Source organism: Panthera leo, chromosome C2 (assembly GCF_018350215.1).
Source record: "Panthera leo isolate Ple1 chromosome C2, P.leo_Ple1_pat1.1, whole genome shotgun sequence".
Lineage (NCBI taxonomy): Eukaryota > Metazoa > Chordata > Mammalia > Carnivora > Felidae > Panthera > Panthera leo.
The window spans coordinates 148,883,315-148,904,784 of NC_056687.1; the positions used below are offsets into that span (position 1 = coordinate 148,883,315).

The 21,470-nt window shown below is 49.1% G+C and overlaps 1 protein-coding gene across 1 annotated transcript in view; it reads right to left on the bottom strand.

The window, feature by feature from the left end:
• The window catches only part of LOC122229364 (translation initiation factor IF-2-like), a 73,456-nt gene extending 53,300 nt beyond the window's left edge, over positions 1-20,156 (bottom strand). The window contains exons 1-2 of the mRNA XM_042954387.1: positions 20,116-20,156; positions 19,674-20,025 (exon numbers count right to left, since the gene is read on the bottom strand). Of these exons, the coding sequence (XP_042810321.1) occupies positions 19,674-20,025; positions 20,116-20,156 (393 nt within the window). The remainder of the gene's footprint in view (positions 1-19,673; positions 20,026-20,115) is intronic.
• Positions 20,157-21,470: the final 1,314 nt, after the last annotated feature.

Here is a 21,470-nt window from a genome sequence, read left to right on the forward strand (position 1 = left end):
GACGGCCTGGAGTTCAAAGAGCAACGTGGTTACGCTCAGGGTTTCAGAGGTGGGACAGGTAACTTCAGGAGTGCCTGCTGCGTGCTGCTAACAAGGAGGAGGCAAATCTTGCCGCACGGCACCTCACCGAATCCCCACAATCACGCTACACGGTCTCATCCTACAGATGCAAGAACAGGGTCACCGGAGAAGAACTTTCCCAAGGTCACAGAGCCCAGGCACGCGGGACCCAGATTGCGACGTTCAGGCATCCGAACATCAAACCCGCTTGGCCCCGCCGCCTGCACACACAGACAGGGTAGATTGCATTATTTATGGCCCAGCAATCACTCAGCCCCTTGCAAGGGCTCTCTAATTGCGCCTCACGCCATCTCCGAGGGGGAGGGGTCAGGGGCCACCGCTCTCCTCCTGAATGGCTCGCTGTACTACTCGCGGAGATGGGAGGCCACGGTAATTACCCAGCGCCCATTAAAAAGAGCCCAGAATGCGATGTGCTGATAGTTCCAGAACAAACACATCGAAATACGTCTTGAGGAAACTCGAGCCTAGGATCTACGTTTCTAAAAGAGCTGACTCGATCATATGCTACAGGAAAAATCCCTTCCTTCCCACATTCCCGAACAAAGCAGCCAGTGTTTTTAATTCAAGGACAATGGGGTTTCGTTTTAAGGAGGGCAGCAGTCCTACCACATTTGTTTCGGGGACTTAAAAATATCGGCGCCAGCCTTAGGGTGACAGAAAAAAACTTGAGGAAGTAAAATAGGACAATTGTCTGGTAGCCAACATTTATAACTGAAATGGCCATCAGCATTGTTTTTTTTTAATTTTTTTTTTAACGTTTATTTATTTTTGAGACAGAAAGAGACAGAGCATGAACGGGGGAGGGTCAGAGAGAGGGAGACACTGAATCCGAAACAGGCTCCAGGTTCTGAGCTGTCAGCACAGAGCCCGACGCGGGGCTCGAACTCACGGACCGTGAGATCATGACCTGAGCCGAAGTCGGCCGCTCAACCGACTGAGCCACCCAGGCACCCCTTAATGTTTATTTTTGAGAGAGAGAGAGAGAGAGAGAGACAGAGAGACAGAGAGAGTGAGGGTGAGCAAGCCCTCGTGGGGGAGGGGCAGAGAGAGCAGGGGACACAGAATCAGAAGCGGGCTCTGCCCTGACAACTGAGAGCCCAATGCGGGGCTCGAACTCGCAAGCCATGAGATAATGACCTGAGCAAAAGTTGGATGCTAACCGACTGAGCCACACAGGTATCCCAGCATTAATTTGGTTCCTAATAACTTGGTATTTATTTATTCAGATGCCAATAAGACAGTGGAAAGGCCAAGACGTGTTTAGAGGCTGGAAAGAATACTTCGGCGGGGCATCTGGGTGGCTCAGTCTGTTGAGTGTCCAACTTCGGCTCAGGTCACGATCTCACGGTCTGTGAGTTCCAGCCCCACGTCGGGCTCTGTGCTGACAGCTCGGACCCTGGAGCCTGCTTTGGATTCTGTGTCTCCCTCTCTCTCTGCCCCTCCCCCATTCACTCTCTCTCCTTCAAAAATAAACAAACATTTTTTAAAAATTAAGAAAAAAAAAAGAAGACAACTTTGAGGGTTGACACACTCTCGGTGAACCTGAACAACACCCTGGGGCTTCACGCTGTACGTGGCAAGACTCCCCTGGCCATACACGGCACGGGGTGAGTGGCAGAGAAACGCAAGTCCCACAGCCACTACCTGGAAGACAGCAGCACATTCTGGAATAACCAGGCATGCCCCACTCATCCTGGCTTACTGCAACCCCAAAACAAGCCAGGCTCTTGTATTGATTATTCTTACCATACTCTACCAGGAAACACAAGATCTTCTGTCCTCAAATGTTTCAGGTTCCAAGAGAATGTACCTTCCAGCTTCTTTACTGATAACCTCAGCGGCTGACCTACGTGAAGCGTCAGCCCGTGCTTTTGAAAGCAACCTGCTAAGCATTCCTAACTCAGTCCCTCCAAGCCTGCAGGTAAAGGAGCAGAATCCTCTCACTGGCTTCCAGGGAACTGTGGCCGAGTCGGATTTTCTCCCCAGGCCAAGTCTCAAGGTCAGGCCTTGCAGGGAGGGAAATAATCTCAGATTATGAGGTAAGCAAGAGTGATGATGATAAACCTTGGATCAGCTGGTTAATATTTTTTCTAACCTTCTAGTTCCTGAAATTCTGATCCTCATTGGGGGAAAATGCTGTCACCTGCATCGTGAGGAAACTGGCAACGTGTCCCCAGACAACCCCACTCTCATTCCTAAGAGAAAGCATTTTTAAAATAGTACATTTCAAAGAGGGTGCTATATCCAGACACAGACTAAGCAAATTTGCAACATTCACGGAGAAAATATTATCGGAATTGCTTGAAGAATCTTCGGGAATTTTTCAATGGAAAACTCAAATCGCTACAGTTCACTATAATCATGGTTACTTCATGCTCGTTCAGTTGGGACGAAGTGTGAGATTCACCTTCTTCCCTCTGCCCAGAAGAGTGACTTCTCAGCTATAGAGGAGCACAGCATTCTCGTTCCTCTCAGCCTCCAGCTCGGGCTTGAGATGAAGATACCCCCACTCATTTTTTGGGTAAACTTTAGCCCCAGCAGCCCCTACTAGCCGTTTGACCAATGAGTTACACAGAATGTCTTAACACCAGGAGTTTTAAACCAGGTAAGTGTTTTCTGGTGTTAAAAGTTCCATTCAGAACGTAGGGGAGCTAAGGCATCACCCCCAGATTCTTCCTTGTCACAGGTCCTCACAGCCACGGCCAGCTGTCCCGAGCCTCTACCCCAAGACACAGGGCATCCTTACCCTGGCCTGGAGCTGCCACCGCTCTCCCTGGGCCTTTCCCCGCTCCCTGCTCCCACACCCTGGCTCTCCTCACAGCAGCTGGGGGACCCACTCAAAAAGTAAATCACCCCCTCCCGGCTCAGAATTCTCCAGCAACTTCCTTCCAAACATACGCAAAATAAAGTCTTGGGGCACCTGGGTGGCTCAGTCAGTTCAATGTACTCTCGGTTTCAGCTCGGGTCATGATCCCAGGGTCGTGGCATCGAGCCCTGCATCAAGCTCAGCGCTGAGTGGGGGGCCCGCTTAAGATTGTCTTGGGGTGCCTGGGTGGCTCAGGTGGTTAAGCATCCGACTTAAGCTCAGTTCATGCTCTCTCAGCTCATGAGTTCAAGCCCCACATTGGGCACCTGGAGGCTACTGTGAATTCTGTGTCTCCTTCCCTGCTCATGCTCTCTTTCTCTCTCAAAAATAAATAAATATTTTTTTTAATTTTTAATTAAAAAAAAAAAAAAGATTCTCTCGCTCTCTCCCTCTGTCGCTCTCCCCTACTCTTTCTAAAATGAATAAAATGAGGGGCGCCTGGGTGGCGCAGTCGGTTAAGCGTCCGACTTCAGCCAGGTCACGATCTCACGGTCCATGAGTTCGAGCCCCGCGTCAGGCTCTGGGCTGATGGCTCAGAGCCTGGAGCCTGTTTCTGATTCTGTGTCTCCCTCTCTCTCTGTCCCTCCCCCGTTCATGCTCTGTCTCTCTCTGTCCCAAAAATAAATAAACGTTGAAAAAAAAAATTTTTTAAATGAATAAAATGAAAATAAAATAAAATAAAAATAAAATCTCAACTCCTGACCACAGCCAGGCAGGCCAGTGGGACACAGGCCTGGCCTGACCATCCCCCTCATCCACGTCCACTTTCCTGGGGGGCAGTGGGGGGGGTACCCTGCATTATAGCCACACCAGCCTTCTTGCAGAGGCCTGGGAACTTGGGGCTTGCTCTGAGAGGACGCATGTTTTCCCATGGCTCATCCTCCTCCCCATTTTGGGGTCTCTGCTCACCCATAACCTCCCTAAGCATGCCTTCATGGCCCCTCCAGCCTCCATCACCCTTCCCTCCCTATCGCCCGTAGTCACTACCTGGCATTACAGCCTACACCTGCTACACAATGGCGCCTCTGTCACCAGCCCCCAGACCTGGGCTGTCTAGGTTACAGTCATACCTCAACGCCTGGCCCAGGGAGGCCACTCAACACACACTTCCGTTCACTCTTCTAACCAGATCTCCAGCTCCTCATCCTGCCTAGAAGGCACTGACCACAACCAAAGCAGATGCTTACCTGCTGAAGACCTACGAAATCAGAACCAATGTTTCTGGGATACGCAAAAGCTGCTCAGCAAATATACTGCCATGAGGCACACACACATGTCATTGTCACCCCCACAGCCTGGAGCCACAGCACCTGCCCCTACCAGTCTGTAAGAGCTGGGGCGGCCACCATGGGAAAAGACTTCCTACTTTAAGATTCCCGTTCTTCAGATAAAGTTAGGGAAAATGAAAAAAGACCACACTTGGCTTTCTTTCTCAATCTCTGAATGAGCAGAGAAATCAGTAAGAATAATCAAGTCTAGTTCAGTATCTCTCTTCTCGTGCGGATCTCATGCTATAGTTTGGGCTTTTGTTGTTGTTGTTAATACCTTTTTTAAAAACAACAAAATAATTGGTAAAATCCAATGAAGTATTATTTCTAAAATAGTTATATTTACTTCCCTTTGGGGAAAAATATCCAGGTTACAGCAGCTCTTCTTGAAATCTATTTCTAACAGAGTAAGATATGACGCTAATACACGTATTATTTCATTATTTTTGAAATTAAAATATCATCAATTTGGGTCGTAGCTACAAAAGTCACATAAATATTTCAAACATCAGCAGTTTGAAATAAACACCAGGACCCTTCTATAATGAAGCTTGCATCACTTTGAGCTTTAAAAATATACACTGAGGTCCTATCACTTAACAGCACATTCCCTGCAGAGATTCAGTGCCTCCCAGAACAAAAATTTAAGTCAGTTTGATACGGACGCTACCTCGTGTTTCCCAGCTGATATGCATTACTATACAAATGAGGGGCAAGGGAAGGGCCGCGTGGAAGCTTACTGATAAAAGTTGGTCAGTGAGTCCCAGGACAATGGTGGCAGGAGAGGTCAGCGGCCAGACGACAACGCACAAACTGTGTGCAAAAATGCACGGAAACAACCAGTGCCCTGGCCAGCTCCTCGGTCTGTCCGGTTGCAGGGGCCTTAGAGCCACTGCCGCGCCCCAGGAGCGGAGAGAGCAGCAAGCTAACCGTGCCACTTAGAACAGGCTCTTGACCAGACAATCTCCAGTGTTCGATCACCCTCGGACTTACCTGCACTCCTTACACTTTCTACGACACGCCGAGGCTCACTTTTAACCTAAAATGGGCAAACTTTGTCCACGTGCCACTCTGTCCTTTCCTAGTCCCACACGGGGTTAAATAAGAGAGCCTCAAAGGAGGGAAGAAGGAAGTCTAGGAGGGAGGGACTGAGAGAGGGCTGGGGGGAGTGGGAACAGCACAGAAATAGAAACAGGGAGAGACAAACAGAAACAGAGAGAGAAAGAGAGACAGAGAGGGAGGGAGGGAGAGAAAGACAGCAAACGGCAGAGAAACAGAGAAAGAGAGACAAAGCGGGAAAAAGAGACAAGAAACTGACAACACAGAAAGAAAAAGACAAGGAACAGCGGAGAGAGCAAACGACACGGGGGGAGAGGGAGAGAGAGAGAGAGAGAGGAGGGAAAAGTTCGCGGGAAAAAGGAGTGATGTGTTTCATGGAAAAGCTATCAGTTACCGAGGCGTTCCTTTTCCATGTACTGTATTATGCCATATGTGGGAAGTGAACAAGGCTGGAGCTCCGCCTAAGAACATCTGCCACGGACTTTAAAAGCCCTAATAATAGCACAGCTGGTGTCCCCAGCCTAATGAGCTCACCGCCCACGTGACCGCTCTCCCCCAGCAGCTCCTCCCCAGAGAGGCGGCGTCCAACAACGGCCAGTCCCCGCCACTCTGCCCTCCCTCCTCCAGGCTTTATTTCCTCCACCCACCCCCCTCCCTCTCCCAAAACTACCCCCCCCCCAACTTTCCTGAGCTGAGTTACTCTGATCCAACAGTTCCTTTGAACCGCGGCGTTCTGAACACAAAAGGCACAGCTCAGAAATAAAAGGTAGGGCACCACTACAAATCTTCCAGACATTAAAAGGATAATTGTTATGCCAATAAATCAACCGCTTGGATGAAACAGGCAAATTCCTTGAAATACGGAACTTACCAAAACTAACTCAAGAGGAAAGAACAGATCTGAATGACCCAGGATTTATTAAAGCAATGGAACTCCTAACGAAAAACTTTTGCAGATACAAGGAAAGGCCAGTATGCCACCAGGTGTGCCTTGCTGCCAGGGCACAGGGTAGGGGCTCCTCCAGGAGCCCTGGTGGCTGGAGAGGACAGTCTGTGGTGGGGAGGCTCTCAGCCAGCTTGACTTTCCCACTGACCACTGCGTGTTGCTAGGAGACCATGCACAGCAAAACTGGAAAGGGGCTGGGGAGGATGTGAACAAAGAAGTGAGGTTTTAAAGGGCTGGGAAGCTTTACCCCTCTCTGGTATAATAACTTTTTGGAACTAATTCCCATATAGTACACTTTTAAAAGTCCTCTAATACACTGAACAACCTATACTTAGCATCAGGAAGGGCAAGCATTTCAGCCTCTAAGGGGAAGCCTATTGGAACAGGACAGACAGGAGACTCCAGTTGGCACGGATATCGTATCCATAGCAATTGTAAGAGGAGCTAAAAAATCTGGGACCTCTCTCTCTCTCTCTCAGTCCAGACGACACATCCTGGCCACAAAGAGGAGCCAAATGGACATGATACATGGGACTTTTTCACCAGAAAAAGACAAAAAGAAGGCCACATTTCAGAAACCACGCTTGGTAACATACAATAGCAAGGATGTGTCTGTAAACATGCAGTCCAGAGGCTAGCAAATCACTAGATTCTACCCTGCTTACCAGGTAATTTTATCAATAGCAACCACAGGACTAGCTAAAAGGGGGGCAACCATGAATTTTTCTCTACTATTAAACACTGTTACGCACTAAAAGACAGTGTTTTACATCTTGTTAACGCCATGAAACAGTTATCTAAGCCTTGACAACTTCCTATTTTAATTTTTTTTTTTTTTAACCTTCATTGACTTTTTTGAGACCAAGAGAGACAGAGCATGAACGGGGGAGGGTCAGAGACAACTTCCTATTTTAATTCAGCATCAAGCCACTCTTGCTATGAACACTACAAAATCCACAAAAACTTAAAAGAACGATCACAGTATGTGAAGGACCACCATAAGTGCCTTTACACATTATTCCCTTCTCAGAATGTTGAATACGCTGAGAAGAATCCTTGTAAGACACAACACAGTTGCTTCCATTCACAAAACACAAAAAGCATTAGCAGATTCAACTGCCATTCCCTCTTTACTAACCTGCCCTTTCACTTTTCACTCTTTTGAGGCGGGACATCCAGGCCAAGAACTCTGGTTCTCAAGCCTCACGCTGTCCTGCTCCATCTTTGGGCCCACGACAGTGCCCTTCAAGCCATGTGGGAGCATGAGGCAAAAGGGAAAAAAATCAGTAATACTGATTCTGCCTTTATTGCAAATGTCGATATTTTGTTCATCACAGATTTCTTTGCGCTTTTTTTTTTAGAAACACTGCACTAAAATATTTTTATTTTCTTTTTTAATGCTTATTTTTGAGAGAGAGAGAGAGAGAGCGCGAGAGCCAGTGCACGAGCAGGGGAGGGGCAGAGAGACAAGCAGACACAGAATCAGAAGCAGCCTCCGGGCTCCAAGCTCCCGAGCTGTCAGCACGGAGTCCAACGTGGGGCTTGAACTCACCAACTACGAGATCATGTCTTGAATCGAAGTCAGACGCTCAAGCAACTGAGCCACCCAGGCACCCCATAAAATATTATTTGTCTTGATGACTTAAATTTTGTACCGTAGGCAAGTGCCTCTATCATTTCACCCTACGTCTGACCCTGGGCCACCATGATAATACTCCCTGTGTGAACCAAAGAAGAAACACTCAACACCCATGCTTCATTAGCTACCCTAAAGACTGAGGAACAGCTGCCTTGAGGACCATCTACTAGGGGTGTATGTGTATGCACCAAGGGGGTGGGGGCAATGGGATGAAAACCACAGGTTAAGGCACTGGTAAATTCTGTGGAACTATGTTACATCACATTGAGTTAAAATCTAATAGTTGCCAAATGAACTAGAACCTTTAATTTGTCTTACACATGCAGGGCCATTAATTCTTATGTGCCTATCCACCTTGCACGGTCAATGCCTCCTTGTAGGTAACCACCATTCTTCTGATCCTTATTCCAGGATACTTTTGCCGGCTTTTGAACTTCCTGAAAATGGAATCCTATAGAGTATACTTGTATTTCTGGTCTCCTGGGCTCAACATTTTGTCTGTAAGATTCATCTATTTATTGCAGGTATTTGTATTTCATTCTTTTTTAATGCTGAGTAGTATTCCATTATATGGATAAACCATGATTTGTTTTTACAGTCACTGGGGAATAGACATTTGGGTTTTTTCCAGTTTGGAGCTAACATGAGTAAAGCTGCTATTAACCAAGAAGACAGCATGCATTTCTGTTGAGTATATGCCCAGGAGTGAATCTTTGAGTCATAATGGATATGGTCAGCTTTAGTAAATATTGACATTTTTTTTTAAGTTTATTTATTTTGAGAGAGAAAGACAGAACGCGCGTGCACAGGGGAGGGACGGGGGGGGGGGGGGGGGGGAGGGGGAAGGGAGAGAAAGAGACGGAGGGAGAATCCCAAGCACACTCCACACTGTCAGTATGGAGCCCGACGCGGGGCTCAAGCTCACGAACCATGAGATCATGACCTGAGCTGAAACCGAGAGTCAGAGGCTCAAACAGCCGAGCCACCCAGGTGCCCCAATATTGTCAATTTTCCAAGTGGTCGTTCTTTGTATGTAGCGCGTGAGACTTCCACTTGTCCCACATCCTCACCAGCGGTTAGTATTGTCAGACTGCATCTTTTTTCCATTGTGGTGGAGCTGCAGAAGTTATCTTTGTTCGAGCAAGCAATTCCTAATTCCCTCCAATTTTACCGTGATAACAATACACACTACAAAACCTCGAGTTAAATGTGTAGGAATCACAAGAAAGTGCGGCAAAATCTCGAATTCAGAGCTCACGAATTACGAGAATTCATAAAACATGGACACCCATGAAACAAGCGTACGTGATGCTTGGCAATGAAACCTAATGTTCATGAACACAAGAATCCTTGTAGTCAACATACTGTAAGTTATTTCCAAGGCTAGGCCAGCATCCCCTCTGACACAACTCTACAGATCTTGTCATACCAACTAAGTAGAAACAAACCCAAAGAAGATTTTAGCTGTTATCTTACTTGGCCCCCCACAGCAGAGTGACCCCACAAACCCCCACTCATCGCTGCTGGAACACTCCCTCCCCGTGCACTTCTGGTCTCCTCCTGGTCGACCTCTGGGAGTTCTTCTCCACATGACATTACTGCCATCTACACGGGGATGGCCCCCAAGCCCTCACCTCACACCCAGATCTCTCTTCCAAGCCTCAGACCCAGACATTCCACTGCCTTAAACGCCTTCGCCAGGGAACCTCCAAAGCACATCAAACTCCAAGCACGTTCAAAACGGGATCCTGCCAAGTCCTAACCCCTGCGCCACCGAGTTATCACGATGGAGTCAACCCAATTCAAAAATCGCAGCCTCATCCTTGACCTCCCTAACCCTCCCACCATCTCTTCAAAGACACCGAGTTATCACAATGGAGTCAACCCAATTCAAAAATCGCAGCCTCATCCTTGACCTCCCTAACCCTCCCACCATCTCTTCAAAGACACCGAGTTATCACGATGGAGTCAACCCAATTCAAAAATCGCAGCCTCATCCTTGACCTCCCTAACCCTCCCACCATCTCTTCAAAGACACCGAGTTATCACAATGGAGTCAACCCAATTCAAAAATCGCAGCCTCATCCTTGACCTCCCTAACCCTCCCACCATCTCTTCAAAGACACCGAGTTATCACAATGGAGTCAACCCAATTCAAAAATCGCAGCCTCATCCTTGACCTCCCTAACCCTCCCACCATCTCTTCAAAGACACCGAGTTATCACAATGGAGTCAACCCAATTCAAAAATCGCAGCCTCATCCTTGACCTCCCTAACCCTCCCACCATCTCTTCAAAGACACCGAGTTATCACAATGGAGTCAACCCAATTCAAAAATCGCAGCCTCATCCTTGACCTCCCTAACCCTCCCACCATCTCTTCAAAGACACCGAGTTATCACAATGGAGTCAACCCAATTCAAAAATCGCAGCCTCATCCTTGACCTCCCTAACCCTCCCACCATCTCTTCAAAGACACCGAGTTATCACAATGGAGTCAACCCAATTCAAAAATCGCAGCCTCATCCTTGACCTCCCTAACCCTCCCACCATCTCTTCAAAGACACCGAGTTATCACAATGGAGTCAACCCAATTCAAAAATCGCAGCCTCATCCTTGACCTCCCTAACCCTCCCACCATCTCTTCAAAGACACCGAGTTATCACAATGGAGTCAACCCAATTCAAAAATCGCAGCCTCATCCTTGACCTCCCTAACCCTCCCACCATCTCTTCAAAGACACCGAGTTATCACAATGGAGTCAACCCAATTCAAAAATCGCAGCCTCATCCTTGACCTCCCTAACCCTCCCACCATCTCTTCAAAGACACCGAGTTATCACAATGGAGTCAACCCAATTCAAAAATCGCAGCCTCATCCTTGACCTCCCTAACCCTCCCACCATCTCTTCAAAGACATGGCAAGCCGTAGCTCCTCAAGGCCACCCAAAGGAATCCATTTCTGTCCATCCACACTGCCGCCCACCTACTGCCCAGTTGAAGTCACCACCCTCTCTCACCTGTAGCCAAGCCAGAGCTTCAGCACGGGTCTGTCAGTCCGGTGGCAGATAAGGCCTGAGAGCCTGAGACCACACACCTGCCTGGGCACATTCACGGAGTGAAGCCAGCCCCGTGACACCGCGCCCCGCGACACCGCGCCCCGCTATGGGCCTTCTCTTCACAACGTCTACGTCCCTGCTCTGCCCTGCTTAACAAACGCGCGTGCAACTTCTGAGTCTGCGAGGGGAAGGGTCACACGTGGTCTTGCTGAGGTTCTCCGCCACGCTGCCTCTTCCGTCAGTATACAAAGGATTACCAAAAAGGATAAAAGTCTGATGATGAAATAACCAAACTCTCCTCTTTATTCTCTTTGTTCCTTTCCATAGGGGTATCATTTCTAGGATCAAGAGACTTAGCTAAAAGTTTTTCAAGTTAACATCCAATAGTTGCTACGGCATTCCTCTTGTAATCTCTTAACACAAACTATTTTCCTTCCTTCCAAGTACGGTATCCACACACCTACCGCATCAGTCAAAAGTTTAGTCTATTTTCCCAGTGATTTGCTTGTCATACCTTTTATCTACTGTTACGGTATTAAGAATTTTCTGTTTCCCCAGATGGATATTTTCTCAAAATATTTAACACCAAACTACACCTCTTCCACAAGAGACCTTTGAAACGTCTTGATATTTGTGTCCAACTATCGAGTCCAAAGTGATTTCCCTGATGCCTTGGGATCCTTGGAGGTTAACCGTTTCTCCTCAAAGCCAAAGGAGGGAAGTTAATGGTCAGGTGAGCAAAATCCACAGCCCACATCACTGCCTTGGGTCATGGGGACCATCCCTGTCAGTACCATAAAGATGAAAACCAACACGAACCCTGGGGGCATGGCACAGAGTGTGTGCTATGAAATTATGTGTGGCTGAACAGCTCGTAAGGAGTTCAACAACAACAATGCCTAACACAAAATGTTTACTATGAGCCGAGCACACATATTGACTCATGTAATCCCTTTAATAACCCTATGAGGTTACCATACAAGTTAATGATTCAGAAACTGGCTGCCATAAACAGGAGGGGTTTTTTTGTTTTTTGGGGTTTTTTTGCCAGGTTCAACACACCTAACCCTGAAAAAGCACCAATCTTAAAGGGGGAAAAAAAAAAAAAAAACATGGCTTCAAACGTATCAATAGTGTCAGTTTATCCAAATTATTAAGCCTGGAGGATTTTTTTTTTTTTAACAAATGAACGGAAATAAAACTACTCCCCCCACCCCCAAGTCCATAAAACACCACTGTACATTTCCCACAGTATTCAGCATTTAAAACATATTCTGGATGCAAAGGTTGCAATGAAATACCCGCCGTCTGGATGCCACTGTTCTCTTCTCTCCTGCAAAAGCCAGTGAACCAATGGTCTCAGAAAGTCTGCGTCCAACTGGGAACACTCACACGGCACCAATGACTCACACATGTACCAAATTGCTCGTTTTCCTTCTTCCCACCTTTCCTCAAAACCATTACGCTGCTATTCCTGAATCATAGGTTTGGTTTTTTTGTTTGTTTTTTTGGTGTTTTTAACTCCCTGGCACAAAGCTGACCAATGCCAACTATGTAACACGACAAGAATCTGCCTGTCGCTTTAGTTTAAATAAACCTCCAATTTCCTTCCAAGGTTTGAAATTCTGCAATGCACGCAAGGCCCACATTTTTGGACCACTCTTTTAAACAACAACAAAAACATGGCCCTGACGTTACAACTGTGCTGCCAGACCCCTGCAGATGTCAGACCACCAAACAAACACCTGCCACTCGAAGGCAAGGTCCAACAGGCAAACGAAATTTATTCTTAGAACGCTGGACTCAGAATCGCAAAATGTGATGTCCTGCCTTACTGAGTTGGCTTTCTACTGCTGTCCACCTTGTTCCCCCAACTCAAAAACACCAATTTCCATTCAAAATTAAAAAGGAGAGAGAAGAATGGAAGGATCATCAACTCACAGACAGCAGCTTCTAGAAGCCTTAGTAATCTGAGTGCCAGCACACTTACTAAGTAAAATTCAGTGCGATGCCCACAGAGTTAAACGGTAATTAGGAGCAAGGACTGAAGCAAGAGTTCTACTTCTCAGGCATTCCCCATAGCTCAAAGCTGGGCAAAAACTGTGGCTAGTGGGGAGAGAATAACAGAATAGAGAAAAGTGACTCAAAAGAAACAACCAAAAAACAAAACAAAACAAAACTAACGAAAAGAAATAACCACATCACATCCATTTGGATGACTATTAAAAAAAAAGAAAAAGAAAAAAAACAACAAAAAGAAAGAAAAGAAAAAAACAAAACCAAAACTGAAAATAACAAGTGTTGGTGAGGATGTAGAGAAATTGGAACCCTTGTGCTTTCCTGGTAGGACAAAAACAATGATCCAGCCATCAAGAAAAAAAGGTATGGTGCTTCCTCAAAAACGAAACATAGAATTACCATGGATCCAGCAATGCCACTTGTGGGTACCCACCCAAAAGAAGGTTAATCAAAGACTCAAACAGATATTTGTACACCCATGTTCATAGATGCATTACTCACCATGGCCAAAAGGTTGAAGCAACCTAAGCGTCCAAAGATGGATGAATGGATAAATAAAATGTGACACGTACACACAATGGAATATTATTCGGCCTGAAAAAGGAATGACGTTCTGGTACATGCTACAACGTGGATGGACCTCGAAGACATTATGCTAAGTGAGAAAAGCCGGCTAGAAAAGAGCAAACCGTACGATTCCTCTTATACGAGGTACCTGGAGAGGTAAACTCACAGAGACAGAAAGTAGAACGGTGGTCGCCCGAGGCTGGAGGGACAAGGGAACTGGGAGTTAGTGTTTCGTGGGTACACGGGGGGAGGATGGACGAATGTGCTACCTGCACCACCGTGTGAACGTATTTAATGCCATGAAACCGTCCACTGGGAAATGGCTACAGAGGTGAATTTTTGTTATGTGTATTTCGCCACAACTTTTTAAAACGAAATAGAAGAGGGCCGACACATTAGGTACTTCATCTCTCAGACGGGGGTCTGGGGCAAGAAAAGAAGAATTCTGCAAAGGCGCCTTCCCTGCGCCCATCCCTACGTGAGGTCTCGGAAGAGGCACCCTAGACCGAGAACTCTGTCGCTGCTGGGAAAGCGGGAGGGGAGAAGAGAGGGCGAGGAAGGTTACCTATAGGCTGGGGTCAGACCCCCCCACCTTCTGTCTGGCTTCCACTCCGCCACTCTGTCTAGCAATGTCCCGTGACCTGGCACAACAAAGAGGAGGTGAGCGTCCGGTAGACTCTCCAACTACACGGCTAGCACTTAGGGGGAACTGCTGCTCTGGCACATTTTTCACAACTCGAGACATCACCCCACGTTTCAGGCGTGTGCTGCGGCCGGAAGCGGGGTAAACGGCCACGTTTTGGACTGCTTCTCCTCACTGCTGATCGAGAGGCGACCGTGTGTCCCTTCCCTCCCTGGGTCTTCCCATTTTACACGTCTCTGCCCGCAGCTGCAGGGAAGAGGTGGGCGCTGGGGAGGGAACAGGCTCGGCGATCTCTTCTGAGAAGCCCCCACCCCTGTCCTTTCAGGGGCGGGCAAGAGGTTGAACCCAGCTCTGAGCCCCAGCGCCCCTCAGTGCGCAGGGGACTTGATGTGCTGGCCACGTGTTCTTCCCAACCTATGCCAAGTCTGGCCTTGTGCCTGGGGGAAGAACATTCTGGGGAACCCCAAAAAGGGAAAGAGGTCATTGAACATCAGTACGACCCAGAGATGTGTTTAAAACGCAGATTCAGGGGCGCCTGGGTGGCTCAGTCGGTTAAGCGTCCAACCTCGGCTCAGGTCATGATCTCGCATGATCTCGCGTGATCTCGCGTGAGTTCGGGCCCAGGTCGGGCTCTGTGCTGACAAATCAGAGCCTGGAGCCTGCTTCAGAGTCTGCGTCTCTTTCTCTGCCCCTCCCCCACCCGTGTGCGCGCGCGCGCGCCCGCGCGCTCTCTCTCTGTCAAAAATAAACAAACATTAAAAAAAATTTTAAATAAATAAATAAAATGCAGATTCAGACTTAGCAGGTCTGGGGCTGCGTGTGGGTCTCTGTAGGTGTGCAGGGCGCCCAGGTGATGCTGGTTGGCACTGGAGGCCCACCTGCCATGGGCTGCATCGTGAGGCCTTATGCTTCTGCAACCAGCTGGGGCCAGGGCAGCGGGGACCAAAGGAGACGCACGACCGGCAACAGTCAGGATCCCCCTCTCTTGGACATCGCCCTCCTCCACCCAGGCCACGGCCGAGTGGTCCCACCATAAATCTGGACTCTCGGTCCCCTTAGGCATAAAGAGTCTCAATGAAATTTTTTCCCTACACTCTCCCAGGAAAAGTTTCCCAAAGGTCTTCCGACAACTTCAAGGATTGAACTACGACTGCCCTCATTGCTCACCTGCTTCCTCGGGTTCAAATTCATGACTCAATAACATAAGTGAACCCAAACCTACTGCAACACTCGGGAGACTATTGTTTGACCATATCCCCAACTGGAAATTATTTGATAAGGAGCATAATAAAAGGAGGCAAGCCTATACTAGATCACACCTTCTCAACTTTTTGCAAAACTTAAATAGTGAGAGCCCGTAGAATGCTCCTATCATAAAACCCCAGGCCCGCAGCATAGGCTCTTGATGTTAAAGAACTGCCTGGAAGGACTTTTTGATTTTACCAAAACAACCAGAAGAAGTGACGGAGAACTTTGAAAATCCCAGGGTTCTCCATGTGCATAGATGCTTTTTCCTCCCCAAACCTAGAGAAGGAAAATCAAAATCCTGACCCTGGTTCTAATCAATACCCATTTTAAGTGACATATACAAACCTGCATCTACGTAAGCCAATGTAGGACCTGCCAATAGCTAATCTGTGTGAACGTAATCCAGGAGACAGCAGCTTTTAATCATAATAATCTCACTATCAGGGTGCCTGGGTGGCTCAGTCGGTTAAGTGTCTGACTCTTTGATTTCGGCTTAGGTCATGATCTCATGGTTTGTGAGATAGAGCCCCACATCAGCGCAGAGCCTGCTTGGGATTTTCTCTCCGTCTCTGCCTCTCTCCCCCTCCCATGCACACTGTCTCTCAAAATAAACAAATAAACTTAAAAAAAGACAATCTCACTGTCTAGTAACTAAGTCTAATCATTAAGGAGGAGCGCAGTAAAGAATGAAGTGTTCTGAATGGTATGATACAAGGAATACTTTTCAGAAAAAGTCAAATCACTTGATCCACAGGTTCACGGTTATCTTCAACAAATTTTGGGGGGAGAAAAAAAAAGATTTCAAAGTCCCCTGTAAACCCAGAGTATGGTCTTCCTTAACATTCAAATCCAGATAATTTATACTCTCGTGGTTAAGTCAATAATACACCTACCTCCCTTCAATACTAGAGCATCCTTTTCAGCTCTTACTATAAAATCCATGTCCTCTGGGAGGAGAGTACCTTCTGCTTTTAACAGTCCTAGCATATCATAAAGCCCGGAACTAGCAAAGCTGCTAGAAATAATCCAGCTCCAAGATTCTCAAATTGGGGTACACATGCCACAGGGAAGCCCCCCAGAGCCTCGGGGGAGAAAAAGTGCATCGTCCTCAAGTACTTTTTGACTCAAGGCAGCAATTTAAAGCATCTTTTACATTAAAACAGATGAACCCTGCATCCTATTCTCCATTAAAGGAATCACTGAACTCACATTGAAAAATTCACTGAAATGTGCCAGAAACCTCAGGCTGCACCTCCCATATCCCTCTTTCCAGAGTTCTTTGCCCTGAAGGTTACAGGACAAGCTTCAGAAATATCGATATAACTCATTTCACAGCTTGAGACACTGAGGCCAAAAGATTCCCAAGGCTTGTGAGTGGTCACTAGAAGTCACTGCCACGGGGCGCCTGGGTGGCTCAGCCGGTTAAGCATCCAATTCTTGATTTCAGCTCGGGTTATGATCTGGCAGTCTGTGGGTTCGAGCACCGCGTCGGGCTCTCCACTGATGGTGCAAAGCCTGCTTGGGATTCTCTTTCCCTCTCTCTCTCTCAAAATAAAGAAATAAACTTAAAAAAAAAAAAAGTCACTGCTATTCGCTTGTCTTCAAAGAGAGTTACAGCCCTCTTCCCACTAACCAGGTGAGGCTGGGAGCAGCCTTTCCTCAAATGCAGGACCAGAAGCCCAAACAAGGATGTCAAGAGCTCGCCTTCCACCTGTGTTCCACCCTCTTCCGCCTCGGGTGCACTACTAACAAACATGTAATTAAATGAGCTTCTCAATGAATAATAAAGCCACATGTCCCTTCATAAAACACATGCCAAAGCATCTCTTTAAGCAGCTGCACATCATTGGTATTACACATAGCTTGGAGGCATCCAGATTTACACGTATGCTGTTAGTTACTGTCTCTCCACTAAAACTTTGAATTTTTCAACACGGCAGATGGCCTCCATTTGGATACACCTAATAAGAAGGCAAGTCAGAATAGGTAATACTTGTTCAGAATAGGTAATACTTGTTCAAAAAGAAGGCAAACAACGTGGGGAGGAACCAGAAGCCCCATTCAACAGTGTGTCTGTAGACAAAAGACACTCTCTCAAGACCATAAAATAACATCTAAGAACATACATGAGATGGTCAACTCAAGAGTCACCTAACAGGGTGCCTGCGTGGCTCAGTTGCTTAAGCGTCCGACTTCGGCTCAGGTCACGAGCTCACGGTTCCTGAGTTTGAGCCCCCGTGTCGGGCTCTGTGCTGACAGCTCAGAACCTGGAGCCTGTTTCAGATTCTGTGTCTCCCTCTCTGTCCCTCCCCCGCTCACGCTCTCTCTCAAAAGTAAATAAAACTTTAATAGGAAAAAAAAAAAAAAGTCACCTAACAATTAGAGACCTTCTGTGTGCAAGGTCAGAGGCAGGGGCTCAGAAAGCAACGACTAAAAGACAGTCCACATCAGATGGAGACATAGGTGCTGTTGGTTTGGAAACTGATGGCTTAGGAACTCCTTGCAACAGAAATATTGCTCTAGTTTCAGAGCCCTTTTCAATGATCTGATTTGACCTTCCCGGTAAACCCATAAGAAAGATGATAATTAGTATTATAATATCTGCTTTATTATCCCTGTTAGAGCTGAAAAGGGTTACCAGTCACATCCCTAATCATGTTGCAAGGAGACCTGAAAACGTCCCATGTCGTGTAGTCAAACTTTTACAAACACTTTCATTGAAAACACTCTGTAATCCCTGCAACAATCCAATGCATGTTTGTTCCGGGGAGGCAGGCAACCCCAGAGAGGGGGAAAGCCAGGTCAGAGAGGTTAAATCTGGGCCCAAGGTCACAAAGCCAGTAAAGAGAGAGGGGCTGGAATTTGAATCCCGGTTTCCCATTCAAAGGCCTGGCCCTTTTAGGAGCACCAGCCACACAGCCAGGGTAGAGACACCCTCCAGGAAGAGCTAGGGTAACCAAATCTCACAGGCCCCTGGGGAGTCAACCAGGAACCAGCTCACACTGGGGCCAAGGTGAGACCCAACTCTTGTCAAACCTGCTGCACACGGACATGGGCTTTCTAACCCAGCTCATTACCCCTGAGCCCTGCTCAGCTCTCCAGGCGGCTCAGCCTACGCTTGTCTGGGCACCTCTGTGATAAAGCTGTGGTCAGAGATCAAAGGGCACACTTTCCGAACTGAGAGAGAGAGAGAGAGAGAGAGAGAGAGAGAGAGAGAGAGATGCTGTCACTCCAGGTCCAACTCAAATTGCCAGCAAGACGGCTTGCCTATCATCCTCCACTGGAACTGGGGAGACCCTCCACTGGAACTGGGGAGACCCTCCACTGGAACTGGGGAGACCCTCCCCTGCGCAGAGTGCTCAGAGCTGAGCAAGGCTCAGTCTCTGCTGGTCTTGTAATTGGAAACTGAAAAGGACCCAGTCTGTCACTCCCTGCCACAGATAAACAAACGATGCTCCAGGAAAGGGGACTCATTCTGCCTACAGACTTGCAGACAACACCGACGATGTTCACACATTTGTTTGAAGCAATTAAGTTCTGGTGGAGAATATCAGAAAGCAACTTAAAAAAAAAAAATCAGAGGCCTAAACACTCGTACTTCGGAAGTGCTCAAAGGGAACGCTGATGTGTTTCTGAGCAAGTACAGGGAAGGGTTTAAAACGCGGGCTGAACCGGGAGTGCGCAACCAGCGCCAGCCCTAGGAGCAGCTGGGCTTTTCACTTGTGCTTCCCTAAACACAACTCCACAAAAGAAAAAAACTACATTTCGTTACGTTTGTTTTTACCTGCAAGACGCTGACCTGGTAGATTCAAAAAGGATTTAAAAACTCATGTCCAAACAGTGACAGAAGTGAACTTGTTAAGTCTCAGAATGGAAAGGAAGGGTCCTAAAAGCCACCCGTCCGGTCCCGGACCCACCAGAAGATGTCATTTACGTTAAGTTTTGCGGCTGAGTGGGGACCGGGGTGCTGCTCGCGCTCTGGCCGGGCTCAGCTCGGGGCTCAGCTCGGGGCTCTCTGAAGGTCGCCTCACTGTCCTCTCGAGAGTGCCGGAGCGCGGAATCCAGGCCACGCGGTGTGACCGCCACCATGCCCTGTGGGCACCTTTTTGGGCCCCACGGAGGCCTCCCTCAGGTGTGGTCCATGCCAGAGGGGGACTGCCCCTCAGGGCCCCGGAGCCCACCGTCTCCCGCCACCGCAGCACGGGCCCACACTCCCCGAACACCCGTGTCCCTCCTCCCCCCGCCCCCACCCCAGCTGGACGCGCGGACCCGGGTCTTACCTGCGAGCTGCGCTCGGAGCGCGGCCCCGCGGCCGGCGCGGTCCCGGGGGCCTCCCGCGCGGGGCTACCCGAGCGCTCGACTCTGCCGGCCGCCTCCTCCTCCCCGTTGTCCCCGGCCGGGCCCCCCGCCGCCCGGCGGCTCCGGTTCCCTCCGCAGCAGCCGGCCGGGCGGCACCGGGGTGCACGCGGCGGGGCTCGGCTTCGGCGCCCCCTCCCCCTGCTGCCCGCCGCCGACTTGGCGCTCGCGGGCTCGGGGTCCGGGATTCCGGGACGCGGGGGTCGTCGGGGTGCTCGGCTGCCCCGCGCTCCCTCCCGCGCGCAGCCCCTCTCCGGGGGGAGGGGGGGCGCCTGGCTCGCGGCGCGCGGGCGTCACGGGCTCGGGGCGCGCGGGGACGGCGGCGGGGTGGGCCCCGGGGCGGCGGGCGGGGGCGCTGCTGCAGACGCGGGCACTGATGCGGGCGCCGCGGCGCGGCCTCTCGCCATGGCTCCCGAGCGGGCGGGCGGGCGGGCGGTTCGCACCTCCCCTCCGCGCTGCCGTCACCGCCGGACGCGCGCCGAGCCCTCCCCTTCCACCGCCCCGCCCGCCGGCCCGCGCCGCCACCTGCGGGCCGCCCTCCAGGATGCTCGCCCGGGGGATCGCGCTCCGGCTGCCGCCAGCCGCGCCCCTTTGCCCTGCGGCCGCGGCCCTAGGCCTGCCCTGCGCCTTGCCCTTTGCGGCCGGGCTCGGAGAGGTACCCAGCGGAATACCTGGGTGGGGAAAAGCTATCCTACCGTTCCCCGCGCGCTTTTTCTATCACTTGCGCGCTTATTGTCCGTCTAGGGTCAATCTAAGGGGAGCACGGGACTCGCGCGTGCAGTTTGCCACCAAAGCAATGAAGTCCAGGCGTGGCGTTCCTGCAGGTCGGGCAGTCTCCTAGGGAAGCAACCCTGAGGCTTCAACAGGGGGAGGGCAGAGCCAGGGGACAGGGGCACGGGAGTTGTTGATGGCAGTCTGAACAAAATGCCACCGAAGCAGGGGGGCGGCGGGGGTGGCGGGCGGAATCCGAAAAGGATACAGGAAGTGTTCACAAGCCACTGTACTATGCAAATCGCCGGTGGACAGTTTAACGCGGAACAACCCACATTAGCTCATTTCCAGTTGAGACCGCTGAGTCTACTAATTCGGCCCACTCTTTGCCCAAAGGTCGTAGAGGTCATTGGGAAGACACGGAGAGGATTCTGACCAGAACCAAACACGCAAGGAAGCTGAAGCATAGAAAACCTAGTTTCAAATACTCGTAGAGGATTTGAAGGGTGCGGTAAAGACTGGTTCAGGCCAGAATCATCAATGGATGCTAACGGTAGAGCGGATGTTGCTGGGGAACAGATATTTCCTTGGCTTAACGTGTCTCTCCATATAGATGGTTGAGGCTTATAACAGCAAGGGGGACATTTACAAAGGAGCAGGTGGACAACATCTTCCTTCACCAGGTGGTCAAAATTAACATCACCAATGAGAGCAGACGGAGATCATGTCTTCAGAACACATCACCTGTGCGGTATTCCAGGGAGAACCAACAACCTGAATCTGATGATGACACCTTAGACCAACCCCAAATGAGGAACATCTATTAAAAAGGGGCAGGTAGGGGCTGTATTCTTCAAACATGTCAACATCGTAAAAGACAAAAGGAGGCTTGGAAATGTTCCAGATTTAAGGTTGCTAAAAAGTCGTGACAGCTTAATGTGATCCTTAATGTAATGTGTAAGGAAAGGAAATGCTATAAAGGATATTTCAATGGACAAAGTTGGAATCCT